General features: G+C 29.2%; 11 protein-coding genes across 11 annotated transcripts; 6 read left to right on the plus strand and 5 right to left on the minus strand.

The window, feature by feature from the left end:
* Positions 1 to 318: 318 nt before the first annotated feature.
* T552_00788 (hypothetical protein) lies at positions 319 to 2,620 on the minus strand. Its single transcript, XM_018369389.1, has 3 exons — positions 2,385 to 2,620; positions 1,926 to 2,246; positions 319 to 1,876 (listed from the first exon to the last, which is right to left on the minus strand). The coding sequence occupies exons 1-3, from the start codon at positions 2,572 to 2,574 to the stop codon at positions 363 to 365; spliced, it is 2,025 nt and encodes a 674-aa protein (XP_018227105.1). The 5' UTR covers positions 2,575 to 2,620; the 3' UTR covers positions 319 to 362.
* Positions 2,621 to 4,826: 2,206 nt separating this feature from the next.
* Positions 4,827 to 5,251, plus strand: T552_04087 (hypothetical protein; the record flags this gene model as incomplete). Its single annotated transcript, XM_018372138.1, has 3 exons — positions 4,827 to 4,894; positions 4,939 to 5,162; positions 5,190 to 5,251. 3 exons carry the CDS (start codon positions 4,827 to 4,829, stop codon positions 5,249 to 5,251), a joined length of 354 nt encoding a protein of 117 aa, XP_018227106.1.
* Positions 5,252 to 5,419: 168 nt separating this feature from the next.
* Positions 5,420 to 7,829, minus strand: T552_00789 (hypothetical protein). Its single transcript, XM_018369390.1, has 12 exons — positions 7,568 to 7,829; positions 7,452 to 7,521; positions 7,248 to 7,408; positions 7,135 to 7,195; positions 6,844 to 7,088; positions 6,486 to 6,798; positions 6,387 to 6,438; positions 6,316 to 6,338; positions 6,243 to 6,274; positions 6,013 to 6,195; positions 5,552 to 5,974; positions 5,420 to 5,510 (listed from the first exon to the last, which is right to left on the minus strand). The coding sequence occupies exons 1-12, from the start codon at positions 7,781 to 7,783 to the stop codon at positions 5,466 to 5,468; spliced, it is 1,824 nt and encodes a 607-aa protein (XP_018227107.1). The 5' UTR covers positions 7,784 to 7,829; the 3' UTR covers positions 5,420 to 5,465.
* A 1,081-nt stretch (positions 7,830 to 8,910) lies between these two features.
* T552_00790 (hypothetical protein) lies at positions 8,911 to 9,435 on the plus strand (the record flags this gene model as incomplete). The annotated part of the gene is made up of 2 exons (XM_018369391.1): positions 8,911 to 9,129; positions 9,217 to 9,435. 2 exons carry the CDS (start codon positions 8,911 to 8,913, stop codon positions 9,433 to 9,435), a joined length of 438 nt encoding a protein of 145 aa, XP_018227108.1.
* A 949-nt stretch (positions 9,436 to 10,384) lies between these two features.
* On the plus strand, positions 10,385 to 12,864 carry T552_00791 (hypothetical protein; the record flags this gene model as incomplete). Its single annotated transcript, XM_018369392.1, has 8 exons — positions 10,385 to 10,898; positions 10,944 to 11,380; positions 11,431 to 11,562; positions 11,604 to 11,667; positions 11,712 to 11,808; positions 11,852 to 11,889; positions 11,943 to 12,628; positions 12,670 to 12,864. The coding sequence occupies 8 exons, from the start codon at positions 10,385 to 10,387 to the stop codon at positions 12,862 to 12,864; spliced, it is 2,163 nt and encodes a 720-aa protein (XP_018227109.1).
* A 554-nt stretch (positions 12,865 to 13,418) lies between these two features.
* Positions 13,419 to 13,831, minus strand: T552_00792 (protein translocase SEC61 complex gamma subunit, archaeal and eukaryotic). Its single transcript, XM_018369393.1, has 2 exons — positions 13,689 to 13,831; positions 13,419 to 13,577 (listed from the first exon to the last, which is right to left on the minus strand). The coding sequence occupies exons 1-2, from the start codon at positions 13,783 to 13,785 to the stop codon at positions 13,465 to 13,467; spliced, it is 210 nt and encodes a 69-aa protein (XP_018227110.1). The 5' UTR covers positions 13,786 to 13,831; the 3' UTR covers positions 13,419 to 13,464.
* A 307-nt stretch (positions 13,832 to 14,138) lies between these two features.
* Positions 14,139 to 15,365, plus strand: T552_00793 (hypothetical protein). The gene is made up of 4 exons (XM_018369394.1): positions 14,139 to 14,578; positions 14,628 to 14,971; positions 15,016 to 15,087; positions 15,198 to 15,365. The coding sequence occupies exons 1-4, from the start codon at positions 14,184 to 14,186 to the stop codon at positions 15,317 to 15,319; spliced, it is 933 nt and encodes a 310-aa protein (XP_018227111.1). The 5' UTR covers positions 14,139 to 14,183; the 3' UTR covers positions 15,320 to 15,365.
* A 439-nt stretch (positions 15,366 to 15,804) lies between these two features.
* On the minus strand, positions 15,805 to 16,261 carry T552_00794 (hypothetical protein; the record flags this gene model as incomplete). The annotated part of the gene is made up of 4 exons (XM_018369395.1): positions 15,805 to 15,914; positions 15,961 to 16,010; positions 16,050 to 16,074; positions 16,114 to 16,261. The coding sequence occupies 4 exons, from the start codon at positions 16,259 to 16,261 to the stop codon at positions 15,805 to 15,807; spliced, it is 333 nt and encodes a 110-aa protein (XP_018227112.1).
* A 198-nt stretch (positions 16,262 to 16,459) lies between these two features.
* T552_00795 (exodeoxyribonuclease III) lies at positions 16,460 to 18,386 on the plus strand. Its single transcript, XM_018369396.1, has 5 exons — positions 16,460 to 16,594; positions 16,641 to 17,313; positions 17,357 to 17,395; positions 17,441 to 18,185; positions 18,235 to 18,386. The coding sequence occupies exons 1-5, from the start codon at positions 16,514 to 16,516 to the stop codon at positions 18,341 to 18,343; spliced, it is 1,647 nt and encodes a 548-aa protein (XP_018227113.1). The 5' UTR covers positions 16,460 to 16,513; the 3' UTR covers positions 18,344 to 18,386.
* A 227-nt stretch (positions 18,387 to 18,613) lies between these two features.
* Positions 18,614 to 23,239, minus strand: T552_00796 (hypothetical protein). Its single transcript, XM_018369397.1, has 14 exons — positions 23,076 to 23,239; positions 22,920 to 23,024; positions 22,778 to 22,874; positions 22,643 to 22,713; positions 22,253 to 22,597; positions 21,128 to 22,207; positions 20,457 to 21,085; positions 20,249 to 20,414; positions 20,113 to 20,201; positions 19,840 to 20,070; positions 19,485 to 19,795; positions 19,360 to 19,438; positions 19,195 to 19,315; positions 18,614 to 19,150 (listed from the first exon to the last, which is right to left on the minus strand). Exons 1-14 carry the CDS (start codon positions 23,191 to 23,193, stop codon positions 18,660 to 18,662), a joined length of 3,933 nt encoding a protein of 1,310 aa, XP_018227114.1. The 5' UTR covers positions 23,194 to 23,239; the 3' UTR covers positions 18,614 to 18,659.
* A 206-nt stretch (positions 23,240 to 23,445) lies between these two features.
* On the plus strand, positions 23,446 to 24,632 carry T552_00797 (hypothetical protein). Its single transcript, XM_018369398.1, has 6 exons — positions 23,446 to 23,520; positions 23,561 to 23,720; positions 23,765 to 23,878; positions 23,920 to 24,058; positions 24,104 to 24,272; positions 24,321 to 24,632. The coding sequence occupies exons 3-6, from the start codon at positions 23,800 to 23,802 to the stop codon at positions 24,588 to 24,590; spliced, it is 657 nt and encodes a 218-aa protein (XP_018227115.1). The 5' UTR covers positions 23,446 to 23,520; positions 23,561 to 23,720; positions 23,765 to 23,799; the 3' UTR covers positions 24,591 to 24,632.
* Positions 24,633 to 24,659: the final 27 nt, after the last annotated feature.

A 24,659-nucleotide genomic window follows, 5' to 3' on the forward strand; every position in this document is an offset into this window, starting at 1 on the left:
ATTTAGAAAATCATTACATTTTACTTTTCAGTTTAAACTAAGAAATTTATTTCATATAGTTATTCTACGACATAAAAAATATAGAAATAAAACTAAATAAAATTATTAACTATTTATATTGATGCACAAAAATTAAATGTAGCAGCATAAAAATTCTAATGAGTAACAAAAGTAATTAAATTCAGACATAATCAACTCTTTTATCCATTCAAATATGGTTATTCATATAAATAAATTTCAAACCTATAAGCGAATTTAAATTTTCATGTTTTGAAACAAAAAATATTATTTGATACGTTTATATATAATTTTTCATTTTTTTACAGTTTTTCAATATCTAAATTATGACTTGGGGACATTTTTCAAGTACCAGCACTTCCAACAACGCCCATCTCTTTATATGGATTTTTAACAGGGTCATAATTCAAATTATTAACTAGGGTTGCATCTAAATTATTATGTTTAAACTTTCCTGGTTTAGGTATTTGTTCCTTACTAGGTGGAACCCATTTTGGATTTATTCCTCTTTGGCTTATACTAGTAAATTCTGAGCTAGTCGATGCAGGCGACTTAAACCGGGGAGAAAGAGATTCTTGTGTTTGAGTGCAATTGCTACTATGATAAGGATGATGCATACGACTATATTGATCTGTTGTATGTGATGAACAGTCCGTGTTATTAGGAAAACGATGTTCAGCGTTTTCTGAATAAGGATGAGAATTATAAGCATAATTTCGAGAAACAGGACCATGTTCGGCAAAACTGTTCTCATATGGTTTATCAGAAACATATTGTTTACAACTTGAAAAATTATGTACTCCATCATTAGAATCTTGTGGAAAAGCACGACCATTTTGTGGTAATGGATAATCTTTCCATATCTGTTTAGGAGGTGCATGATCTCCATACGAATTATTATAATTATTGTTAGGTTTTTCTTTTTCAACTAAATCATTTGGTCGTTTTGGATTTCTTCTATAATCAATCCCAAGACCAACAGGAGGTTTATATGCAGGATATTGCATATTTCTATTATCTGAGCCTTGTCTAAAATATGGTTGCATTGCAATTTGTCCTCTTGAATGATTTCTTAATTGTTCTTTTGGAAAATCTCTTGGAAAATCTCTTGAAAAATCTCTTGGATTTCTCGTATATTCTTTTGGAGGAGCTCTTAAATATTCTCCTGGAGCATCCGCTGATTGTTCTCTTGAATGATGTCTAGAAACATATGATGAATGATATCTTGCATGGCTTCTCTGGTAATCTTTTGAAACATCCTTTAAAGGCTCTCTTGGATGATTTTTTTGAGGATCCCTTGGAATATCTGCTGACTGGTATCTCGAATGATTCCTCGGATGTTCTCTTAGATGATGTCTTATATAATCCTTCGAGTAGTTCTCAGGATAGCCCATTCTTTCGTGAACAGATTCTTTTCGTTTTAAATAAGATTCATGCACTCCATTATCATCTTTATATGCTTCATTATAAGTTATATTAACATTCTGATTTGGAATAGTTGAATCATAAGCGTTTGAATTACAATACGTAGAATCTAAAAAGCTCTTAGAAAGCATGTTATGGTCGTCAAGATGAGTATTAATAGGAGGGAGCTCTAATTTTTTCAATTTAGACGCATGTTTTATATCACTATTATCATTTTTAGAATATTTCATAGAATCTAGCCCAGATTTCTCTTTTTCAGTTCTATTTATCCCATCCTTTTTAGTTTGATATGCTGTATGCTTAGGATAGGGAAGGTTGTTAGTATATGAATAACTAAGGTTAGGATGCCTTCTTTGAGAATGATATGAAAGAGCTGTCTTCACTTTTTCTGATCTGCAAGCAATAAGATATTTACGGGAAAGATGAATAAGACCTAAAGCAGTGTATTAAAAATCTCAAAATTAAACAAAAAATAAACTTACCAAAAACAATAATATTTAAAATTGATGCACCAAGTATACACCAAGTACCCCATTCAATGTGAGGAATAAAAAACAAAACATCAACAATAAAAGAAACTATAGATAAAAAAACTGTAAAAAAAGTAATTATAAGAATAATAACCAAAAAAAAGCCACTTTTGCTAGGTCCATCTAGATGAGCAATTAATGTAAAAACAAATGCACAAAATGTCAATAAAGCTGCAACGATATGTACAATAAAAATATACGTAAGTCCCTGAACCTTATAAAATGAAAAATAAAAATCAGATGTATGTTTAGATTTTGACAATATCGCAGTGTCTAAGAATATATTAATATCATTTTAAAAAAAGCAATTGCTTTATTTTTGATGCCAATGTTATCAAAAATATCTCATAAGATATAAAACATTTTCAAACATAGAAAGAGCGTTAAAAAAACCATTATCTCACAACCTACCTATACGATACCCCAATCGGGCTACATTACATTTGCCTTTAACAAAACAGTAACCAAAAACACCAAAATGAAGACCATTCAAAGATCCAAGAGATATAAATCTTGTAATTGGAACTGATAAGCAAGTAAGCAGCAGTAATATCCATGATGGAATTAATGAGAGTGTAGCAAGCGTAATTGCTCGAGACATCTTATAATTGTCCTAGGGAAATATCAAAAAAACTAGCAAGATTCTTATTTCTCTCTAAAACAGACTTTAATTGCATATTTTATACTGTTTTAGACCCAAAAATACATATTTTTGTATTGAAAAAGCTCATCGATAACGTCTAAAGTTTAATGATTAGGGTTTTAAACAATAACAAATATTTAGAGGGTTAGGTCTTCCACATTTAGAGTTAGATCTAGGACAAACATATTAGGTCTTCTATATAGGGGGTTAGGGTTAGGGTTAGATATAGGACTGCATCATACCTTTTATCAATGTACCAAGTAATGCACATGCTATGAATAGCCTGCAACATATTTTACTGTTAAACTACTAAATATTTCCGTTATTTCTAATATATCCATAGCTTTTAAAGAGTCCTTTGAATATTGCTTGATCGGCGAGATGATTAGCCTTCAGAGTCTATAAAAGTAAAAAAAATAAAGCAAAAGGAATATTTCTGGATTTATTATAGATATTAGCTTATAAATGAGTCTAGATATATTGGAAATTAGTATAAATCAGCCTTTATGTAGCTAAAAAGATAAAGATTAGATCTTTAGATAAAACGAAGTTAGGGTTCAAGAATATTTAAAAAAATTAGAAATGGGGACTTGAAAGAATGTTCAACAATGGAATATAAAAAGCGATGGAAAACCTCAATTGATAGCGCATATATGCCTTGAAATATATAAAATGATGAATATAAGATTCATAATCAATAATAGACATATATAATATCTATTATATACAGATAATGGATATATATATAATAGATATATATATAATAGATATATATATAATAGATATATATATATAATAGATATTATTAACCTTGTATTGTCAAGTATAGCAATAATATTCAGAATTACTGAATATATGCGCTTTTTTTTGGAATACTACTGAATAAATATTACTATGAGGCTAAAATATTTATAAGGAGTCTCTGAATTTCAACAGTCTTAAAAACAGTAAAGATGGAATCCATTTTGAAAACGTCATTATTTTGATTTAAAGGCATTAAAAATGGGATTAATTTGACAAATTTTCTATAATTATCAGTTATCTTATATATAAAACAAGATATTATATAGGGCAGTTATAAGATAAAATTTTTAAACAGAAATAAATACAAGGAATAAGGTTTTTAAACATAGGGGATCATATGGATTGAATGATATTGTTGAATATTGTATTTTATTAGGATGATGGGATGTTGACCTAGATGAATACTATTTAAGAAGTAAAATTTAAGAATAAGATAGATAACGGTCTTAAAAAGAGAAAATGAGCTAAATTGTTACATCAAAATGCCAAAAGTATAACATTTTTGGAAAATTGTAAACAAGAATTTATATATGATAATTCAATTGAGACAATATCATCAGACGCTTCCAATGATAATATATTATTATCCTTTTTATGTAATCTTCCTGGGAATATAATATATGGAAATGCAGGGATTTCAAAGAAACTGATTTTTTATCCAAAATTGAGTATTTTTACATATATATATATATGAACTCTATCAAAATCGTATTTTATATAATTGGTTTGCAAAATTTTCGTTAAATCCCGGCAAAATACAGCAACATGTGCAAGAAGTTTCAATTAATGAAATACATGATCATTATAAGATAAAGGGAATATTTCGTGAAATTCTAGAGACAGAAAAATAATATGTACGAGTTAGTAATTATGCTAAACAAAAAAAAAGGAAAATCGCAATTAATATTTTGGACTTTTAATTATTTAGATTAAATTTATATTAGAAAGTTTCTGCTTACTATGACGTATTAAAACTCTCAAATAGTTTTTGCGAATGTTTTTTCCATTTTTATATTTCACAAATAATTTATACTCCCAGGAATGATGGTAATAATTAATGAAATTTATCCAGAGAGGCATCCAGCAAGAGAATTTATTAAAAATATATCTATGTTATATTTCTTGATTCAAAGATAAATTATGTATTATTAATCAATGGGAAATTTCAGAAAAGGGTAGAAAATATTTAAAGCAGAATCAATCTATTTATATTATTAAGCTTGGTTTTTACATATTTAGTCTTATCGTTTATTTCAATAACACAAATTACTTAATCTGATAGGCTACATGCTTCTCCTATTTAGAAAATACCTCACCATAACCCTTTTCTTTTTCAGCTTTTAAAATGTTATGATTTTTCAATTGATCAACTTTTAAGCAAATTTCTTTTGTTACATATAATATGAATGAAAGGAAACTTCAAGAAGGTTCTTATTAGCTTTTTCGACTTCAACAAAGTATGTGATATCCTAAGGTTGATATTTTAATACTTTAAAGAAAATTAATTAAGGAATTAAGAATGCACTATCTTTTAACTGCATATTCTTTTTTATGTTTATTTGCTTGCTGTTTAGATAAAGAGATTTCTATTGTTTTCTGCAACGATATTCTAATTATTTTTAATTCTACATATACATCTATTGTGAAGACTGTAAATGTAAAAGGATTACAGATTATACATGTTTTGGAAGGACATGATATACAATTACATTTTATATGCTGTGACTTAAAAGAGATTCAACGTTTTCATATTATAGATAATGATATAGATAAGTGGATTGTGATAGTAAATAAAATCCACATTAATTCACAAATTGTTACTATATATTAAAATATTTGATATATATTGAAAAAAAATTACAATTCCTAATATTTAAGTTTTAAATGAGACATAATGTTTATACAAATAAAATAATCCAATACCATTGAGTTATGAATAGTACAATATTTTATATGCAGTAGAAATACTAAAATCTTTAATATTCCAAAGTAATCATTTTAAAACAAAAATATTTGTAATGTTTTAAATAAGCAATAACATAATATTATAAACCCTCCATTTCATATCTTCGTTTAGCACGATCTTTAACCTTAAAATAATCAAAACTTAACAAAAATATACGTAACCTACAGATCGAACATAAGCAGCATAATCACTTGGACGTGGATTATCTCCTAATTTTGCTCCTAGAGAGCCAAGACCAACACCTTCTTGGTACACCTCTGGATTAAGCGGTTTGGAAATACCTTTACCTTCTAATCCTAAACCCATTCCTTCTGTCCATCCCATTTTTCCAAGAATGGCCGCACCTTTTCCTTTTGTTATATTTGCAGGTTCTTCTGGTATCTTTGGAGATGAGTTTATTACATTCTTTTTTGAATTATGAGATGGAACATCTGGTTTCGAAGGTTGGTTAAATGCAATACGACGTTCTTGAGCCCTATCTCTATAATTACTATCATTTAAACTTTCTACATCAGTATCTTTTTTTATAGAAACTTTCTTTAAACGTTGTCTGGCCTGTTCTTTAAGATCATCATCTGCCAAATTTTTCTATAATATTAATTGTAAATATCTAAAACACTAATTACCTTATGCAATTCGGATAATTTTTCATGTTGACGTATTTCTTTTTCTGATTTAAACTTTCTCTGGCAAAGTAAGCATGCCATAAGATTTAAATCGGAAAAAATTTCATCTATTTTTTCATTTTCAACAAGTCCAGTTCGTAATTCTTGCTGTTTTACAGCCCATTTTTGTAAATGTGGAGCCATCTAAAGATCCTAAGTAAAAACATATCTTGATAAATCACATCCTATACCTTTATTGATGAATTATCATATCTTTTTTTTTCTATAACAAGTGAGAAAATGAATTAAATAAAGATCGAATACGCTTTTTCTGCTCGCACGGAGTACTAATAACAATTATCAATCTCTTCATCTCATAAAATATTAATACTTACTTTGCATCTCTTTTCAAGCTAGTTGATGTATCTTTTGTTAAAATACTGGGTTCTATATCCCTTTAAGAAAAAAAAGAACCCAATATGATTCAAACACACCCTTCATAGAGACATTATTATCCGATGATGCTGCGTTCTGGCTTACTGAAACATTTATTTCGCCAGCTGGCAGATTTGATTCATCTTTTGGTCTTTGAGATTCTGGACAATATTCTGATGTAAATCCTTTTTCGTCCCAATACGCAAGCAATTGTCCATTCTTACTCGATTTAAAGCCAAATTCATTCTTCTGATCATATACTGGCACAAAAACCCCACCATGGATAAATGATAACTCAATCGTTTTTGATGAAATAGTAAACCCTTTGTTTGATGTAAGACTCATGGCATTCGCCAACGCTTTTTTAGACTCCTAAGAAATATCAATCCCTCTGATTTCTTCCTTTTCATATCCTACATTAACATCTGCATATTCAACAAATGCAAATCCCCAACTTTGACGTGTCGCTCGATCACGAATCAAAAGTACCCTCACAATTGGCACCTGTAATTTCGCCATTCCCTTAACAATAAGCTCCTCTGTAGTCAAAACATCCAGCTTCCTTAATAATAAAAATTGCGACGGCGTTGTCGCTATATCTTGACTCCCATCATTCTGCACTAACGGTGCTGAATGTGTCAAGTTTCCAGCTACCGTCACATCTAACTCCTTTCAATACAATTTCCCCACTATATACTCTACTAAAACCCTGCTTTACTACTCCACACTTAAAACACACCTCCCGGCGTGGATAATTGTTAATCCCACACTACATACATCATCAATCCCCCCACCCTAATTCCCTCAATATCTTGCCATACACTAAAACAAATCCACCCTTCCTCCTCCCACTTATTCTCCTTACTATATGATATCCTAACCCGGTGTCCTCCTATATATATATATGGATAATTTCCTTCTATAAACCTTCTTGAATGCTCAACTGAAATAAACTTTGCAAATGCAAAACACCGAGACTCCCCTAACTCCTGTCTTATAAATCATTTACACCACTATAACCCTACTTGTCTCTCTATTACGTATCAAAATCACACTCTCAATCTCCCCGCCTTGTCCCTCAATTGCCCGTTGAATCTGCCTCTCTATCAACACAACCCTAAACCCAAAAAATCCTCTTCACATCTATCTCATTCATATGAGGTTCAAGACCCTGCAGAATAACCTGCATATTAGGCTCTCCTGGTCCCTCATCATATCCTCTTTTTCGGTAAGGTCCTCCATGATATCCTCTTTCTCCTCGTTCGCTGCGTGGACCTTCTCCAAGTGGACGATTACCGTCTTCCCGTCTGTTTCTGTATGAAGATCCTGGAGGATCTCCTAAATTTTGTCTATTCATAGCTTTTTCAGTGCAGACTTGTTGCCTTTTATATGGGTTGTTAGTCCAAGACCCAGCTTGTGATGATAACGGACACGTATTTGCCCGGTAGAAGCCGATAATAGAGGAATTATAAAGACAGATTAGGATGAAGTGAGGAGTAGATAAGGGTTGGAGTTTGTATATATTAGAACTAAGTCCAGACAAGGGTTATGGTTATGGTTATGAGAGAACACCCTGGTTAGGGAAAGGGTGAAGCTAGGGTGAAGCTAGGGTTAAGCCAGGGTTACGTTAGGGTTATATGAGGGTTAGGGGTGAAGAGTTAGGGTTACATTAGGGTTACATTAGGGTTACATTAGGGTTAACAGGGATGACCCTTGTAACTTTAGGGTTATATTAGGGTTGTTTAGGGTTATATTAGGGTTGTTTAGGGTTATATTAGGGTTAACCAGGATGATCCTTGTATCTCAAGGGTTAGGGTTATGGTTAACAAGGATGACCCTTGTAATTCCAGGGTTAGGGTTAAGGTTAGCAGGGGTCACCCTTGTAACTTCAGGGTTAGGGTTATAGAAAAACTGAATAGGTTGGAAAAGTTTCAACTATTAAATACTATAAAGGAATGATTAATGTTGTTTGTATTAAAACTATTGAATTCTTTAAAGAAATTTAAAAGATTTAAACTAATTATAGATATTTTTGAAGAAAAAGTATAATTTTGAAAGGAAGACAACAAAATTTAAGAATGTTTTATTTATTATTTAAGAGATTTCTAAAGATATATTAAAACTAGTGAATACGGGTTTTCAATATGTGAAAATGCCCAATTCTCTATTTATCGAAGCTATACTATTGAAAAAATCGATGGAATATATATATCTTTCTAGTCCTACTATATTATTATAGCCAAGTAGAAGTATTTATAGAGGAGCAATTGAATGGAGAACCATTGTTCTAACAAAGAATATTTGGAGATTATATTTTAAAGAATAACTTTCAAAATATTAAATTAACACTGAAAGAAATGGTTCAACATAATAATGGATTAAAGAAGAAAAAAGAGTTTTTAGATAAACATGTGTAGCTCTCTTTTTTGAGAAATGGGTTTATGAGTAGTCTTATTAAATTTAATATACTTGTTTCAGCATAAAATGGGTTCAAATAAATGGTTTCAAATAAATGGTTTCAAATTTAATAGACTTTTAGAAGTAAATAAAAGAAACCAAAATAATTATAGTCATATAAACAACTTTTCGGAGGACAGAATATCTTTAAAAGAGATTTCCAATTTAAATAATTATCTTGAGTCTTTGATAAGAGACGATAGGAATTCTAAATTAATAATTATAAAAAAAAAAAGTTTAAATTCAGTATTTATTTCAAATATTCATAAAGATATAGATACAGAATCTATTTCTAAAGAAAAGAATATAAAAAACATTTGATTTGAAGGAAAGAGAATAGCAAAAAATGAAAACATAAGGTCTAATGATGATTCATTATTCAATTCAAAAAATTTCGATAAAATAAGCAAGAATTATAATTATAATAATGCTAGAATTTCAAATTTTAATAAAGTAGATAAGAAAATAGATTTAGAGGATTTTTCTCATGTAAATTCATGTAATACATATTCTACTTATATAAAACAATCTAATGAAGATAGAGAATCCTAATTGAATTCAAATAAATTATTTTAGTTACTTTAAGTAAAAATAAATATCGTAAATATTTCTAACTATAGTAATATTAAATAACATTTTTAGAAAATATAAACTTGGAAAAAATACATGATATTAAGAATTGTCGTTTAAGAAATATACTATATAAATTTCAACTTGAGGTATATATGTGATTAGTTTTTTGACTTGATATTATTATAATGATCAAGTTTAATTTAATAATTTTGATTGAGAATTTCTTTTTTCTATGAATTATTGTTTCTTTTAATATTTCCACTAGTTTTAAAAGCAAATCTTATATAGAAGAATCATAGACTATGCATAAATTTGCCCCACTTTTAGTCTAAAGGTTCTGACCTTTAAATAAACCATCTAAATCAAAAAAACTCTTTTCTACTTTTTTTAATACAGATAAACATTATATACTACAAGTCTTGAAAAAAAAATCTAATTCATAATAAAATACAAAAAAAACCCAAACATCAATATATTTTTTTTTTTTAATAAAAACAAACACGCATTAAAATATTATACTAAACAAAAAATCTTATTGAAAAATACAGAAAATATTGTTTAATAAAACCCACATATAAAAATATAATAACCCCTCTAAAGCCTCGATTTATTCATATCATTTCACAGCCTTAGATCTCCCCAACACTCCTTTCAAAATATTTTTATCGCTTAACCTCGAAACTTGATAAATCTAACTAAATATTAAGAAATGTCTAAAAAATCCTTAATTTTTATTAAGAAATAGAGGATTCTTAATAAAAGATCGATTAATTCTTGTAAAAGAGTTTGTTTATTGTAGAAATATTTTTTAAATAGCTTTAAAAATCATTAATAAGTAAAGATATTAAATAAAGCGATTAATAGTTAGGATATATCTAGTAAAAGAAGATATAAGATCTTTTAGAAATAGAGAAGAGAGCTTCTTAGGATGACTGGAAAAGATCCTCAAGAATTACTAGAAACTCTTTCAAAACATGAGTTAGAAGATCAGTTAAAGAAACAGCTAGAACACCAGTTAAAGGTATTTCATGAGGAACTTGTTAGTAATGATTCTTCCTATGATGAAAATGTACTAAAGGGATTTCCTGATCTGGAAATGCAGAATCCAGATAATATACTTTTTAATGAGTATCTTCCTGCTTTACCACCATTTACAGATACTACGGAGATAGAAAGTAAAAATGTTGATAATGAAGTTGAAAATGTATTAAATAATGTTAATACGTTGGAAGATCAGGGTGGTATTGCAGTTAATGACAAAATAAATGAAATAGAAGACATCGATATATTACGAGAAATGTTACCAGATTTACAATATCATTCAGAACGAATTATTCAACTTCTTATTCCTAAGACATCTTTTGTTCTGCATGTGAAAGAAGCGACTACTAGGGGCACTAAAATCTATAAAAAAAAGGAATTTCTTTTGCAAACTTTAAAATGTATTTTTTTATATAATTTTTTTACTTGATTAACTTATTTTATAGTAACAACTCTAAAATATACAAAATTATCTTATATTGATATATCATCCTTTTCACACTATTTATCAAATAATCAAATTTATATATTATTTCTTGCAAATGCGGCACTACTTCTATCTGAATTATATGGTTCATTCTCCATGCCTCCTACTCTTGATGACTTAAAAAAGAGGCATAATTCGCTTTGTGAAATAGAGCAATGGTTTCCTTTTATGTTCAATATTACCTATTCGCAGTCATACATGCAAATTATTGAACTACGAACACAATTATTTCTATATGCAATATGGCTTAATCGAATTTCAAATGATCATATAGATGATCAATTTAAAGAGGATGATCTGTTAAAAAAATGTTTTATGGATGGAAATGGTCGATTTAAAAAATGGGAGGAAGGAGGAAAAGAATACTATGATGCCTGTCTACAAAGAATTAAAAAAGTAAGGATATAATAACTATTTTTTGATAACTTATTTATAATTATTTAAAGATACAAAAAATTAGACAATTACCTATTTCTTTAGAAACATTAATTCAAACATTTCCTTGGTATCACTTTGTTAAACTAATGGCAGAATTTATCCAAAATAATATATTAAATATTTCGAATATATCACAAGTAGTAAGTTATTAAGATGAAAGGTATATTTCTAAAAGCATCAGACAGGCGAATCAAATACACAGGCGTACAGTAATAAAGAAACATCTGATATTACTCCCATTAGTCGTAAGAAATATCATCACTACAAGATAAAATACTAATAAGATAAGAGCGTTTTTCAATGGATTTTCAAAAAAACGATTTTACCTTTCCATTAGAACAGAGTAAAGAATATTCTTTCAATTCTGAAAATGAAGGAGAAATTTCGTATTTTCCATTATTTTCATTTCTTATTATAACTTTTTTATAGAGCAAGTGATATAAAACATCTTAGTCAAATAGTTCTAGGTATTATATAATATTTTATTATTATATATCCTTATTTAACCTATTATGAATAGATATTGATAATGATGATAATACCAAAAAAACACCAAAGAGTGATAATAAGAAAAAAAAGAGTTTCTTTGATAAACAAAGTGATTATCAAAAAATCAAATGGGATTCACAAAACGAAAACTCTGAATCAATAGAAAGTCCTTTAATTCATAATATACTTGATAAACCGGCTACATTCACTAAAAAAGGCATCTCCTACAACGAGAAAAAAAGAAAATATGAAGAACAAAATGAATCTAATTCCGTCGAACATGAAAGTTTATTAAATACAACAGATTCTAAGAATATTTTAGGAACAGATACAGCTATTTCTAATACATTATTTAACTCATCTTCTCATTCGGGGCTATCTAGTTTACCTTCTGGTTCATCTCCTGTCACACCTTCTGCTTCTGCACAAGCTGCCATGCAGCTTTATAAAAAATCACTTACTATTCAACGTTTAAACTCAAGTTTATCTGCAGATAAAAATAACCGGAGATCTTTTGATGATACAAAACATATTGAAGATAAATCAGATGATGATCAATATAAAGAATATATAGCTGTTAAACAGAATCTTCGGGATAATAAATTTCGTAAAAAAGAATATAAATCTCAACATAGAGTTCCCTGGTCAGAAACTGAAACCAATTGTTTAATTAAAGCTATTCAGGAATATGGGACTCAATGGTCTTTCATATTATCGGTTCGTTTTCATTTACTTAATAATAAAATTAACAACATTAGCTTTATGGGCCTAATGGAACATTAAGCCAGGATTTAGCCGAAAGAGGTCAAGTTCAACTTAAAGATAAAGCAAGAAATATTAAAGAAGAATATATTAGGTTTGATATAATCATGATTATTACATTTTCTAAAAATCAAAGGGCTCGATGGAAACTTCCACCTGGTTTTGAAACTATTTCATGCAAATATGATTAAATATAAATCCAGCATTCTACAAAATACATATTTCTCAAGAATATGTATATTTTAGAGACACATAATATTCTTTTTAGCTTTAATATTATTATTTTACATCTATAAATACGGAAAATTATAAGTCTAAGGCTTGACATATACTTTTTGCTATCACTAATCTCTACATTTCTAATCTTATTAAAAGAATCCTGAATAAACAATGGTAATTTACTTTTCATTCATTTAATATCTTTCTAAAAAATAACTAGATAATATTTTTAAAACTTAGTGATACTGAAAAATCACTCTTTACAAAAATGATAAATAAAGCTAACTATATCATTCTTCCTTTTAACATATTAATGCTAATATGTTAATAAATACTTCATTATTTTTGAAAATTTACTCTTAAAACGGCAGAAAACATTCACTAAATTAATGTATACAGTAACACACACACACACACACATATATATATACACATACACACAATGCATATATTTAAACTAGATACATCATAAAACTTTAAATAACAACATTCGTTTATTTATTCATGAAATAAATTAAAAACACCTTTTTATCCTTTATACACTGATTCATAGTCCTTATACTACTAACAATTCAGGACGGAAGAAGAGCATTGTTAATAGGAATATGTATAAGCTTGACAAAGAACCCAATAAATCCCATAATCAAAAAACCGATCCCAATTGCCCACGAAATTCTAAAAAACTCTATTAATATTAGAAATCTCTGATATCTCATAAATCCATATTTCTAATCATAAACAGGTGCTCAATAATAAACCTCTGAGACACCAATTCAGGTCTTAAGCTTTTTCTTACCTTCTTTATCAGGCTTTGTACAGCGATTAATAAACTGAGTCCCTTCCTTTAAAAAGTCGTTTAAAAGATCCAACCACTCTTTAATCTGTGTTGACATTCTTAACCTTAATTCTAAGCTTTTTTAACTTAATTTCTATTTTTTTAATGTTTTTACTTATAAAATTAAGGATTTTTCCTCGATGTTAAGTTTTTTAACGTCGATTAAGGCCGACTACAAAATTAGGTAGATATGTTTATGTGTAATTTTCACTAATATTGACAGGGTTTTGGACATTCTTAAGGAATCCATTGAATTAAGGGTTGTTTGTTTAGTATATAAGGTTTTTTTCGGGGTTTTTTATCAGCATTTTAGGGATTTTTGTTAGTTATTTAAATTCAGAGGGGGTGGGTTATTTTAAGATTAGGCTGAGGGGTCTAAACTAAGATCCAAGGCTTTCTTTAAATTGATAAGAAGGAGGATCAAAGGTTTGGTGCGTTTTTAGGCTTTTTTTTCCTATGGAAGAGGATAATTTTGATATCGATATATATGAAGATGAGCCATTGACATATGAGGAGACAAAGGAGCAGGAGGGCTTTGAACAGGAGGGTTTCAAGACAGCAGAGATTGATGCGGAAGGAGATAAAGTTGATTATTGTCAAATAAACAATAAATCAGAAAGCAATGAGGAAAAAACGACAGAAGATGTAAATGCATTAGAGACGTCAGAAGAGACGGAGAAAATAGATACTAGACCTATTGATACATCTGCTACTACGGCGCTTTATTTGGGTGAAATGAATTGGTGGAATTCGGATGAAGATATACGAAATGTAGTTCTGGAAGCGGGAATTGATTGTGAATTAAAAGAGATTACATTTAACGAGCATAAAGTAAACGGAAAGTCTAAAGGGTGCATTTATGGATGATTTTTTTGAATTATTTTTAATTTTTAATGATAGAATTGCATTTGTTGAATTTACAACACCGCAAGCAGCAACAGCAGTTAAATTGTTCCTTGAAAATACAACAAACCCGGCATATATGAATGGAAACAAAAAATTTAGTGTTAGCTTTTCATCATTGTCAAATCCATTTCGTACGCTTCCTAAAGAACCACCTTCTAAAACTATTCGCGGACGCAATGATATGGCACCTACAAATACACGAGGACTAGCAAGAGGCAATGTGAACAACAGAAATATGACAGGATATGGAAATCGTATGAATAATGCAGGCATTCAGGGAAATATGATGATGACAGGTCTTCCAGGGAGAATACCATTTCCTAATATGATGCCATTTGGTAAAATATTATTAAGAGAAAAAGAAAAATATTAAACAATATAGGAACATATTCTCAATCACAAAATGCAGCAGGATCAGGCTTTAATGCTAATATGATGGGTTATGGAGGATTTGGTAAGTTAAAAAGATGGATATAAACACTAAGAATTATCTTTATACATATATACCTATAAATATCTATCTTAAATTTTATTATTAACTGGATATTTATTAATTTATGTTAGGTGGGTCACAAGGGTTTCCTGCACCTCATTTTAACCCTGCATTCTTTGGAAATGCACAAGATCCTAATACATTCTCTGATGCAAATCCTCATGGTCAAAAAAGGCAAAGAGGGACAGAATAAATTCTAAAATACCAAAAACATAGTATTCTTTAAGGACAAATTAACACATTTCTCTTTATTCATAATTGAACTATCAAACAATATCTTTTGAGTCCCATAAAACATACTATTATTCATTTTAGGACTAATACATATATAAAATATAATAATATAGTCGACTTATATACGCATTTTGCTAAATCTATTTGGACAAACAAAACACAAAAATCTAACTCGAAATTTTATGTTTCTATTTAAAAAAAGGCATTGACCATTAAAATAATAAACATATTGTAATACGTACTTACATTTACACGATCATTCCAAAATAGTGTCTATTTATTTATCAGATCCCTTACGGATCTTTAAAATATATTAAACAATACCTTATCTCCATCACCTATACATAAAATATTTAGAAAATTCACCATAGTCTATAAAAACATTCTACTTACCCCAGAAAAACCTTTTGGTTCGGATATTTTGGTCTAAATATAAATTAACCATTAAAATGCCATAAAAACTATATTTAAAAGAATCAAACATGGATATTCCGGTGTAGAATCATTTTCCTTCTCTTCTAATTCATGAAGGAGATCTGAATGATGTCTAGTATCTGTTTTTTCTTAGAAAAAAGCAAAGTCCTGTATAAATAATATTACGTAATTGATAAGCGTTTAAAGAGCTTATTAATAACGCAGGAATACAAACACTAAAGATTACTAAATGAAAAAAAACACTATAAACCTACAAAATCGTTATTTTCTTCCATAAATCTATGGATTTTAGTAGTTTTAACTTAGAAAAAAAAATACCTGCTGTTTTTCCTGCATGTTTTTTTATAGCCTCCTGTTCCAAGGCAAAATCATGGCCCGCCTGAGTTCCTGTAGTATAATTACAGTGTCTTACAGACGAAAGGCCTCTAATAAGGCCGTTTTTCCGCAAGAAATATCTCCATATCATGCTTAACACTTGTATATTTTTTTTTGAGGTTGATCGAGTACTTTGAAGATCTCAACGTCAAAAAAAAGTGTTAAAAGAAAAGGGGAGATTTAGGGGGTTAAAAGGTAAGAAAACAAGTAGAAATGAAGAGTTTCATGATATTTTAGAGTAGAATTGAGTGTTGGTCGTTTTTTTCCGGAAAAAAAACGACCATTTTTGAGATAAATGGAAATCAATATATGAAGAGATACTGTTGGCAAATAGTCTGGAAAGATGCGCCTAGTTTCATGGAATTGCAATGGAATAAGAAATTTATTTGATTTTGATCCAGAATATCAAGAAAAATCTATTAAAGTAGGCGATTTGAAGCGATCGAATGGGCTATTTATGATATATATAGTTTATATTGGAAAAACTTGGAGCAGATATTATGTGTTTTCAGGAAACAAAGATACAGAGGAAAGATTTGACGCATGAAATGATCAATGTTTCTGGATACTTGTCGTTTTATACATTTTCAAGAAAAAGAAAAGGATATAGTGGGGTAGCAATTTATGTTAAAGAATCGGTTTGTATTCCGCTTAAAGCAGAGGAGGGGATTACTGGATATCTTATTCATTCAAAAAAAGGTATTCCATATATTGAATGTCCTAAATCGATTTCAATTGGTGGCTATACGGAAATGTCTAATCAGCATGCACTAGAGCTTGATCAAGAAGGTAGATGCATTATTTTAGATATGGATTTTTTTGTATTGTTTGGGATATATTGTCCATTCAATTCAAATTCAGAAAGAAGCAAGTTTAGGCAATCATGGATTGAAACATTAGATCGTCGTATTCGAAACTTAAGAAAAATGAAGCGAAATATTATTATCGTGGGTGATATCAATGTGGTGAGGGACAAAATTGATAGTTCGTATGATATAGATGAATTGAAAGAAGAAGGAATGGAAGATTTTGATGATTCATGTCAAAGAACATGGCTTAATAAGCTTTTATTGCCACATCCCGAAGGATTCATGATTGATCTTTGCAGACATTTTCATCCAGATAGGAAAGAAATGTTTACATGTATATAATATCTAATATTTATATCTGCTTTCTAACTTTTAAGGCTGGAATTCGAAAATCAATGCTAGGACCTGCAATTTTGGTATATAAAAACAATAATGTTTAAATATATATTTATAATGCAAAGGAACACGTATTGACTATATTCTCATTACTGAAGAATTATTACCATGGTTTGAATATGCTGACATACAAGCAAATGTTATGGGTTCGGATCATTGTCCAATTTTTGCAGAAATTAGATCACAAATATATAATTGGAGAGGAAGTGGGAAAACAGATAATATATTAGATCTTCTGAACAAAGGAATTTTTGTAGATGGAATATTAGTATCTGAATTACCTAAACCTCCTCACCTAGAAACACGTAATTTCCTTGAGTTTTCATTTCAAGATATTAAATTAATGTTTAAAAAACAAGAATCAGGTTTCTTAGAAAAAAAAAATAATAACCCATATAGTTCAAAGAATTTTCTTGGAAGATCAGCAACTGAACCATTGTTACACCTTTCAAAAAAAAAACGACTAGAAGGTCTTTCAAATCAAAGTGATCTTTCTTCATATTTTCAAAATACCTCTGGTCAATTAAAAAATCTTGACAGAAAACTAGAAAAAAGTACTATATTAGAAAAAGAGTTTAATTCACTAGATTCAGAAAATACAAATACAAAAACTATATCACAAATATCTAATACGTTGAAAAATGATACCAAAGGGAATTCAGAGGCTCTAGAATTGCAAAAAAAAACATGGAATAATATATTTGCAAAACCATCACCCCCTCTATGTAATGTTCATCAAAAGCCATGTATCGAATTACGATGCAAAAAGCCAGGTGTCAATTTTGGTCGATATTTTTGGGTCTGTTCTAAGTATATATTTATTTATCTTAATATATATATATCTTATTTTTCTATTTAGTCCTATTAGTAAAGACTATAAACATCAAAATACGTCTGATTCTGATATAGAAAATAAATTTAAGTGTGGATATTTTAGATGGAGCAGTAATCATAATCAAAAATCTTAAATACAACTAATAAAAAATAATCTAGAAATTAATTGATATTTAGAATGTTTTAAAAATTATAGTATAAAATATTACAAAAAGATACATTAATAAATTTTAAATACATTGTTATTATATATAGTATTTATGATTTTATCTCATATATCAAATGTTTATTTGAAATAAAATCATTAATAAAAATTCACAGATTAATGCGGTTAATTAATATTTATCAAAAATCATTCGTCTTAATTATGCCAATTATTTATATATATTATACATCAATCCTATATACCTTCTGTTATAAATAATTCGCACTTCAAAATTTTACTATGAATTAAATTATTTTATTTATTTCATTAATTAATCTTGTAATAGACTCTTTTAATTTCATATTATTAGAAACTAAAGCGGAGTACTTTTCTAAAGCACCAAGAATAGTATCACTTTTGATTAATGAATGCTCGTTACGTCCATAACTAGCTTTAGTATTAGCTTTAATCCATAAAGTTATCAAATATAAAGCTTCTCGAATTAAAAAAATCAAAGCAGATTTAGTATTCCATGGATTCTCGCGACGATCTATTATTTCATCCAAAATAGAGAAAATTAAACCATGAGAAACACCAGCAGAAAGAAACGATTCTATAACCCAGCCCTGAGGAGCACCGTCATCTCTCCTTTCAAAATTGTAGATTTCCAACATTGGAATAAGATCTTCAAGAGGAAAAACGTTTTCAGAAGATCCAAATCTTTTGCCTAATCTTCGAATAAGATCTGAAACAGTTTCATAAACCTTAACATTTTTATTAATAGCAGAATTGCTTTCTAATATTTATTAAAAAAACAAAAACATAATTTCTTAAACCTACCTTTAGCTATAAGCTTTTCCCAACATTGAATAATATCTGTTTTTCCTCTATAATCTGATACATGAAATATTGATAAACATATTTCATCATAACCCAATAGATCGGCATATTTATTAAAAAGCTTTCTTAAATTATATTTGAAAAATTAAGAAGAAAATAACTTACATCAGTAAGAGGAATAACTTTTCCATCAAGATTTTTTATCATTTCACGTTTTTTTTCAACAGTTAATCTTTCATCAACACTATAAAGAGATTAATAATACATTCATGAATTTCAACAAGCTATACCGAATGGATTGAATAATATCATCTTGAATAGTAACAACATCAAGCTCTTCCTGTAAATCTTGTGCCAATTTATTCATCATTGGTCTAATTTCTAGAGAAACATGACAATTACATAAACCTTTACCACGACTAAGATATTCCATTCTTTGTGCTAAAGTAATAGGAAAATTGCTTTGAGATAATTCATATAAAATACGTGCAGCTTCATAAAATGAGCCATATTTAGAATAATATTGCCATAAAAGATCTGCTAAATCAAGATTACTAACACTTTTTCTTTCCAAATATACTCGAACATAAGGAGTTTCAATCTAGAAAATTAAATATTTTTTCAACAGTTTTTAAAAATACTAACATTTAAAATTCTCTCCAACATTCCATGTTCAACATACCAATCATACAAAGAATAATGAAACAATTCATCTCTTGATGAATATGCAGTTTTATATGTATCATTTCTCAAGATATTAACATTTGCACTATGATTATCTGAAACTTCTTCAATCATTTTATCAATATCCAAAAGAGTCTCAAAAATTAATAAATAACACTTCATACGTTTAGTATAGTAATACTCTCGAAAATCCTTAATAATGTCAGAGCCAATATTAAAATAAATAGATCAAACATTTAATGGCTGTCCGTCTATAATATATGATAAAGATAAATCTTCAGGATCAAAAGCTTTAGCAACAGCCAGACATAATTCTACAGCACCTTAACTCTTTTTAGATAATATATTAAAGTAATAAAGGAAGAAAAACCTGTATGAAAACACAGATCTCTAAATTCAAGAACAGTTTCGCTCAAATTTTCCAATGTCAAATTAGAAGCAATTTTGATAAAAAGACGAAGACATTCCTGCAGAGATAATTTTTTTTCTTCACTAAATTCAAACTTTTCTTTTGTTCGTCTCAATTGTTCAATAGCCTAAAATAAATGAGAATGTCTTTTTTTTTAAGAAAAAAAAACCTTATACATAATAGCATCATCAGCACTACAAAATTCACCGCATTTTTTCCTTAAAGACTCACTAACAGCATCAACACTACCACCAGCAGCTAATTGTTGATTAACAATAGCAGTAACTAAATCTTTTGCCAATTCTTTTCCTGATTCCTTTGAAAAAAGGTCCTCAAATGTAAGTTTTAAACAGTCCTCTTGGCTCTGTTCAGAAAGTGATGAAATTATATCATGAAGCTTCGATGGTGTATCATCTATAAGAACAGATACAAAAGATAACCCTTCAATAATTCTGCGTATTAAGATAATTAGAGAATGAAGAGCTCTATGTTCTGCCTGAAAAGATATTTCCTCTGAACGACTCAAGAACCCGGATAACTGATCTGGTGCAACGAGTCCCTTTATATATGACTTGTTGTTATCAAGAAATTCATGTAATGTAACAAATTCAGACCGAATACGAAGCAATGTAGATGACGAAATATTACTTGAATAAATCTTTTTGGATAATTTTTTATTAATAGTAAGCTTTATGAATGGCTTTTTCCATAACTCGACAATGTTTCTAGCTATATATATGACTAAACCATCATGGCGACCTGAAAGTTGAACATTATCCAAATCTGATGTTTCTTGTCCTATTTTTTTTTAAAATAATTATATTTAAAAAACAATATTACCAAATTTATATTGCATTTGTTTAGTATATGGTTTACCACCAAATTCAATGTAATATTTTCGAGCAATTTCAACAATATCAGAATCAGTCAATATATTATTTCTATTTTGATAACATTTATTATTATAATATTCATCAAACTCAGATGCAGCATTCATTTTTCCACAAATCAAACCTAAACATGTTGCACAACCTTCTGCTTGCCCAACCATTTCAAAAAAAGATTCAACTTCATCTTCAATGCCAATAGGAGTAGAAGAACCATATTTTATAATAGAATAAAGAATTTGAAAATTGTTTTGTCTCTGTATAATATGTACGCCAGTATTCGTTAATACTGCTATTTGAGGAGATGCTATGTTATACTGATTCTTTAATTCATTGGGACAAAATGTTGGTGGAGTAAGTAATGAAACAGCCTGAACATAGCCTTCTAACGGTATCCAACTAGCAGTTTCAACTAATGATAATCTTTGATTATTAAGTGTTCCATAAAGAATTCTACCAGTATCTGGTGCAGATGTAAAAAGTTGATCGCCTTCAGATGGAGATGCAGATGATTTAAATGCCAGAAAATAACCAGGAGAAAAAACATGACCAATTCGAATAGAAGTTAGAATAAATGATGAGGCAGAATTCAAAAGAGTGTTGTTATTTAAAACTTTATATGACATATTGCCTGTTTGAACTTTATAATTTTCATTTTTATTTCCAGAATCAACAGGTGGAAATCTAACATGCGTACATGTCATTGTAGATGGAGGTCCATTTGAAGCCCAATTAGTTCTTGAAGCTCTCAAATATAATCTACAACCAGTAGATGTAATAGCAATAAGATAAATTTGTTTAGATTCATTTAGAGATACAGGTGCCAATGAAATAATACTTGTTGTTCGTGGATCTAAAAGAGAAGAACCAGCATTTACCATTTGAGCATGTGCTACAAGTGAACGATATGAATAGCTTATAACATGATTAAGACTTTGTTGATTCGCTAAATGATATGCACGAATAGATGATTTTGACGTCAATGCATATAATAAATTTCTTGAATTGTCCATCACAAGCTGTTGAATAGTTTCTAAAAAAAGTTATTATAAAAAATGATAAAATTAGAAAGAAAAACCATTCTTCACATTAAACCAAGAAATATATGGCATAAAACGGTCAATCAATGTCCCTGTATGATTTACTTTGCTACATCTTTTTGAAAACCATCCATCATCTATCTGATACAAAATTTCATAAATATTATCATCTTGTTTGCCAGAAAAAAAAATACGACCATCCGATGTGCTTTCTATACACGATACATCAATACCTGTAACAGAAACTGAAATTTTTGTAGAATAAAAAACAAGTTCTCCCGCACTTTCTGATGTCTTGGAGGACAATTGCTCCACCCCCAACAAAAAAATATCATTTAGCGTAGAAATAACAAGCAAAAATCTTATTGAATCAATAAAAACACCTAACTCGTAAAAATCTTATCATTCAATTAAATACTAATATTTACCCGGTCTGGGCTTCACCAATTTAATACATATAATAGTCTGATCTAAATCCTCATACGATTGAAACTCTTCTCTTTTAAAATTAGCCCCTCCTTTTGCCCAAAAAACGCTTGGACAGCATTTTTGAAGCATCTCACCCACTTAAATAATTCCATAAATACAGCCTATTATCCACCGTAATCCACGCCCTCTGGATCTCCGGGAAAAGTCCCATCTGTGTATAACATTCCGTCCCTGTTCTCCCATTAAAACTCCTCATTTCATCCTAATTCTTTTTACTATTATACTGCTCAAAAATGACATCTGGTATATTCATAACTGAAATCCGGGAAAATGGCTTCCAAAAAAACCATAAAGGCATATTATATTCCGATGAATAACCCTCTAAAATAGTTAGAAATAGTGCTCTTTTTTATATTTTTCTATATTTCAAACGTGTTAAAATATCCCCCATTTCCGGGTAATTTTCATCCCTGCTTATGCACTGATTAATAGCTTTATTTGCACGCTGAAGGGCATTGTTCTGAGGGTTAATCTGCGTAAAATCGGCCATTTTGATGCCTTTTTAGCACTCCTTCTATATCTTGACGAAAATTGGACGTTGCGGTCAGCACGCTTAAGCCAGCTTGAACCTCAATAAAATTTCAGTGCGTAATTCAGCAAAGAATAGGTAGTTAAACATGGTTTTTTCGCCAGTTTTTGAGCTTTTTGAAGGTTATATTATGTTTTCCTAGTGGAATATTGCTTATTATTTGCAGAATACCAAAAAACAGGGGTTTTTTTCCGTTTAATTAGCGTCATAGGAGTGTTTTCACTTTTTAGAGTTATTTTGTCACTGAAAAGGGCATTTTATGAGGTTTTCTTTAAGAAAGGAGTCGATGTATGATGTCTGTGTGTTTTTTTTTTTCTAAAAGAACAAGATAAAAACGTTTCAAACAAGGGCAGGGGCCTGGGCAGTTATTACGGGGGCGTCAGAGGGAATTGGCCGTGAATTTTCACTTCAACTTTCTAGATATTGCTTTAATGTAGTGCTTATTGCGAGATCAAGAGATAAACTTGAGGCATTGTCGAAAGAAATAGGTAAAGATTAATTTTGGGAGGATATTTTGTAATTATATAAAAAGAGGGGCTTTATTCAGTAAAAACTATTGTCCATATTATGGATTTTTCAACTGCAAATGATAAGGAGTATGAGACTTTAAAGGAAATTATTCAAGATTTAGATATTAAGATTTTGGGTAAATTTTAAAAAATAATTATTTAAGTTTTAAAAAATTAGTAAATAATGTTGGATTATCACATAAAATGCCAACGCCGTTTTCATTAACTACACCGAAAGAGATTCAGGATATTACGACGATTAATTGTATCGCGACACTTAAAACAACGAATCTTATTATTCCTGGGATGATTAGGAGGTTAAATTATCAAATATCCATTATTTTAATTTATCATATAATTAGAAAAAGCGGTCTTATATTAACAATGGGCTCCTTTAGTGGAATAATGCCTATTCCTCTTTTAGCAACATATTCAGGAAGCAAAGCGTTTTTAACGACATGGAGTCAAGCATTGGCAGAAGAATTGAAACATGATGGTATTACTGTTCAGATAATTAATTCATATTTTGTTGTAAGTTTATCTTATATAGAAAAATGCTTTTTTTGATATATAATTTAGGTTTCATCTATGTCAAAAATAAAGAAACCATCTTTTTTTGTTCCTACTCCTAAGCAATTTGTAAAATCAGTGCTTAGTTCTATTGGTTTACAAAGAGGAGCAGCAACTCCTTATACTATGACACCATATCCTTCTCATTCTATTTTAAATTGGCTTTTAGAGAATGTAGCTTTCAAATTAAGTCGTTCACTTATTCTTAAACAAAATTTTAAAGAACTTGAAAAAATTCGAAGGAAAGCATTGCAAAAACTAAATACTGATAGTAAATGAGAAGCTGTAAAAACACCATTGTGTTATTCAGACATATATATTTATATTTTATTAATTATTTTCAATTAT

The sequence above is a fragment of the Pneumocystis carinii genome (assembly GCF_001477545.1).
Source record: "Pneumocystis carinii B80 chromosome Unknown supercont1.3, whole genome shotgun sequence".
Lineage (NCBI taxonomy): Eukaryota > Fungi > Ascomycota > Pneumocystomycetes > Pneumocystales > Pneumocystaceae > Pneumocystis > Pneumocystis carinii.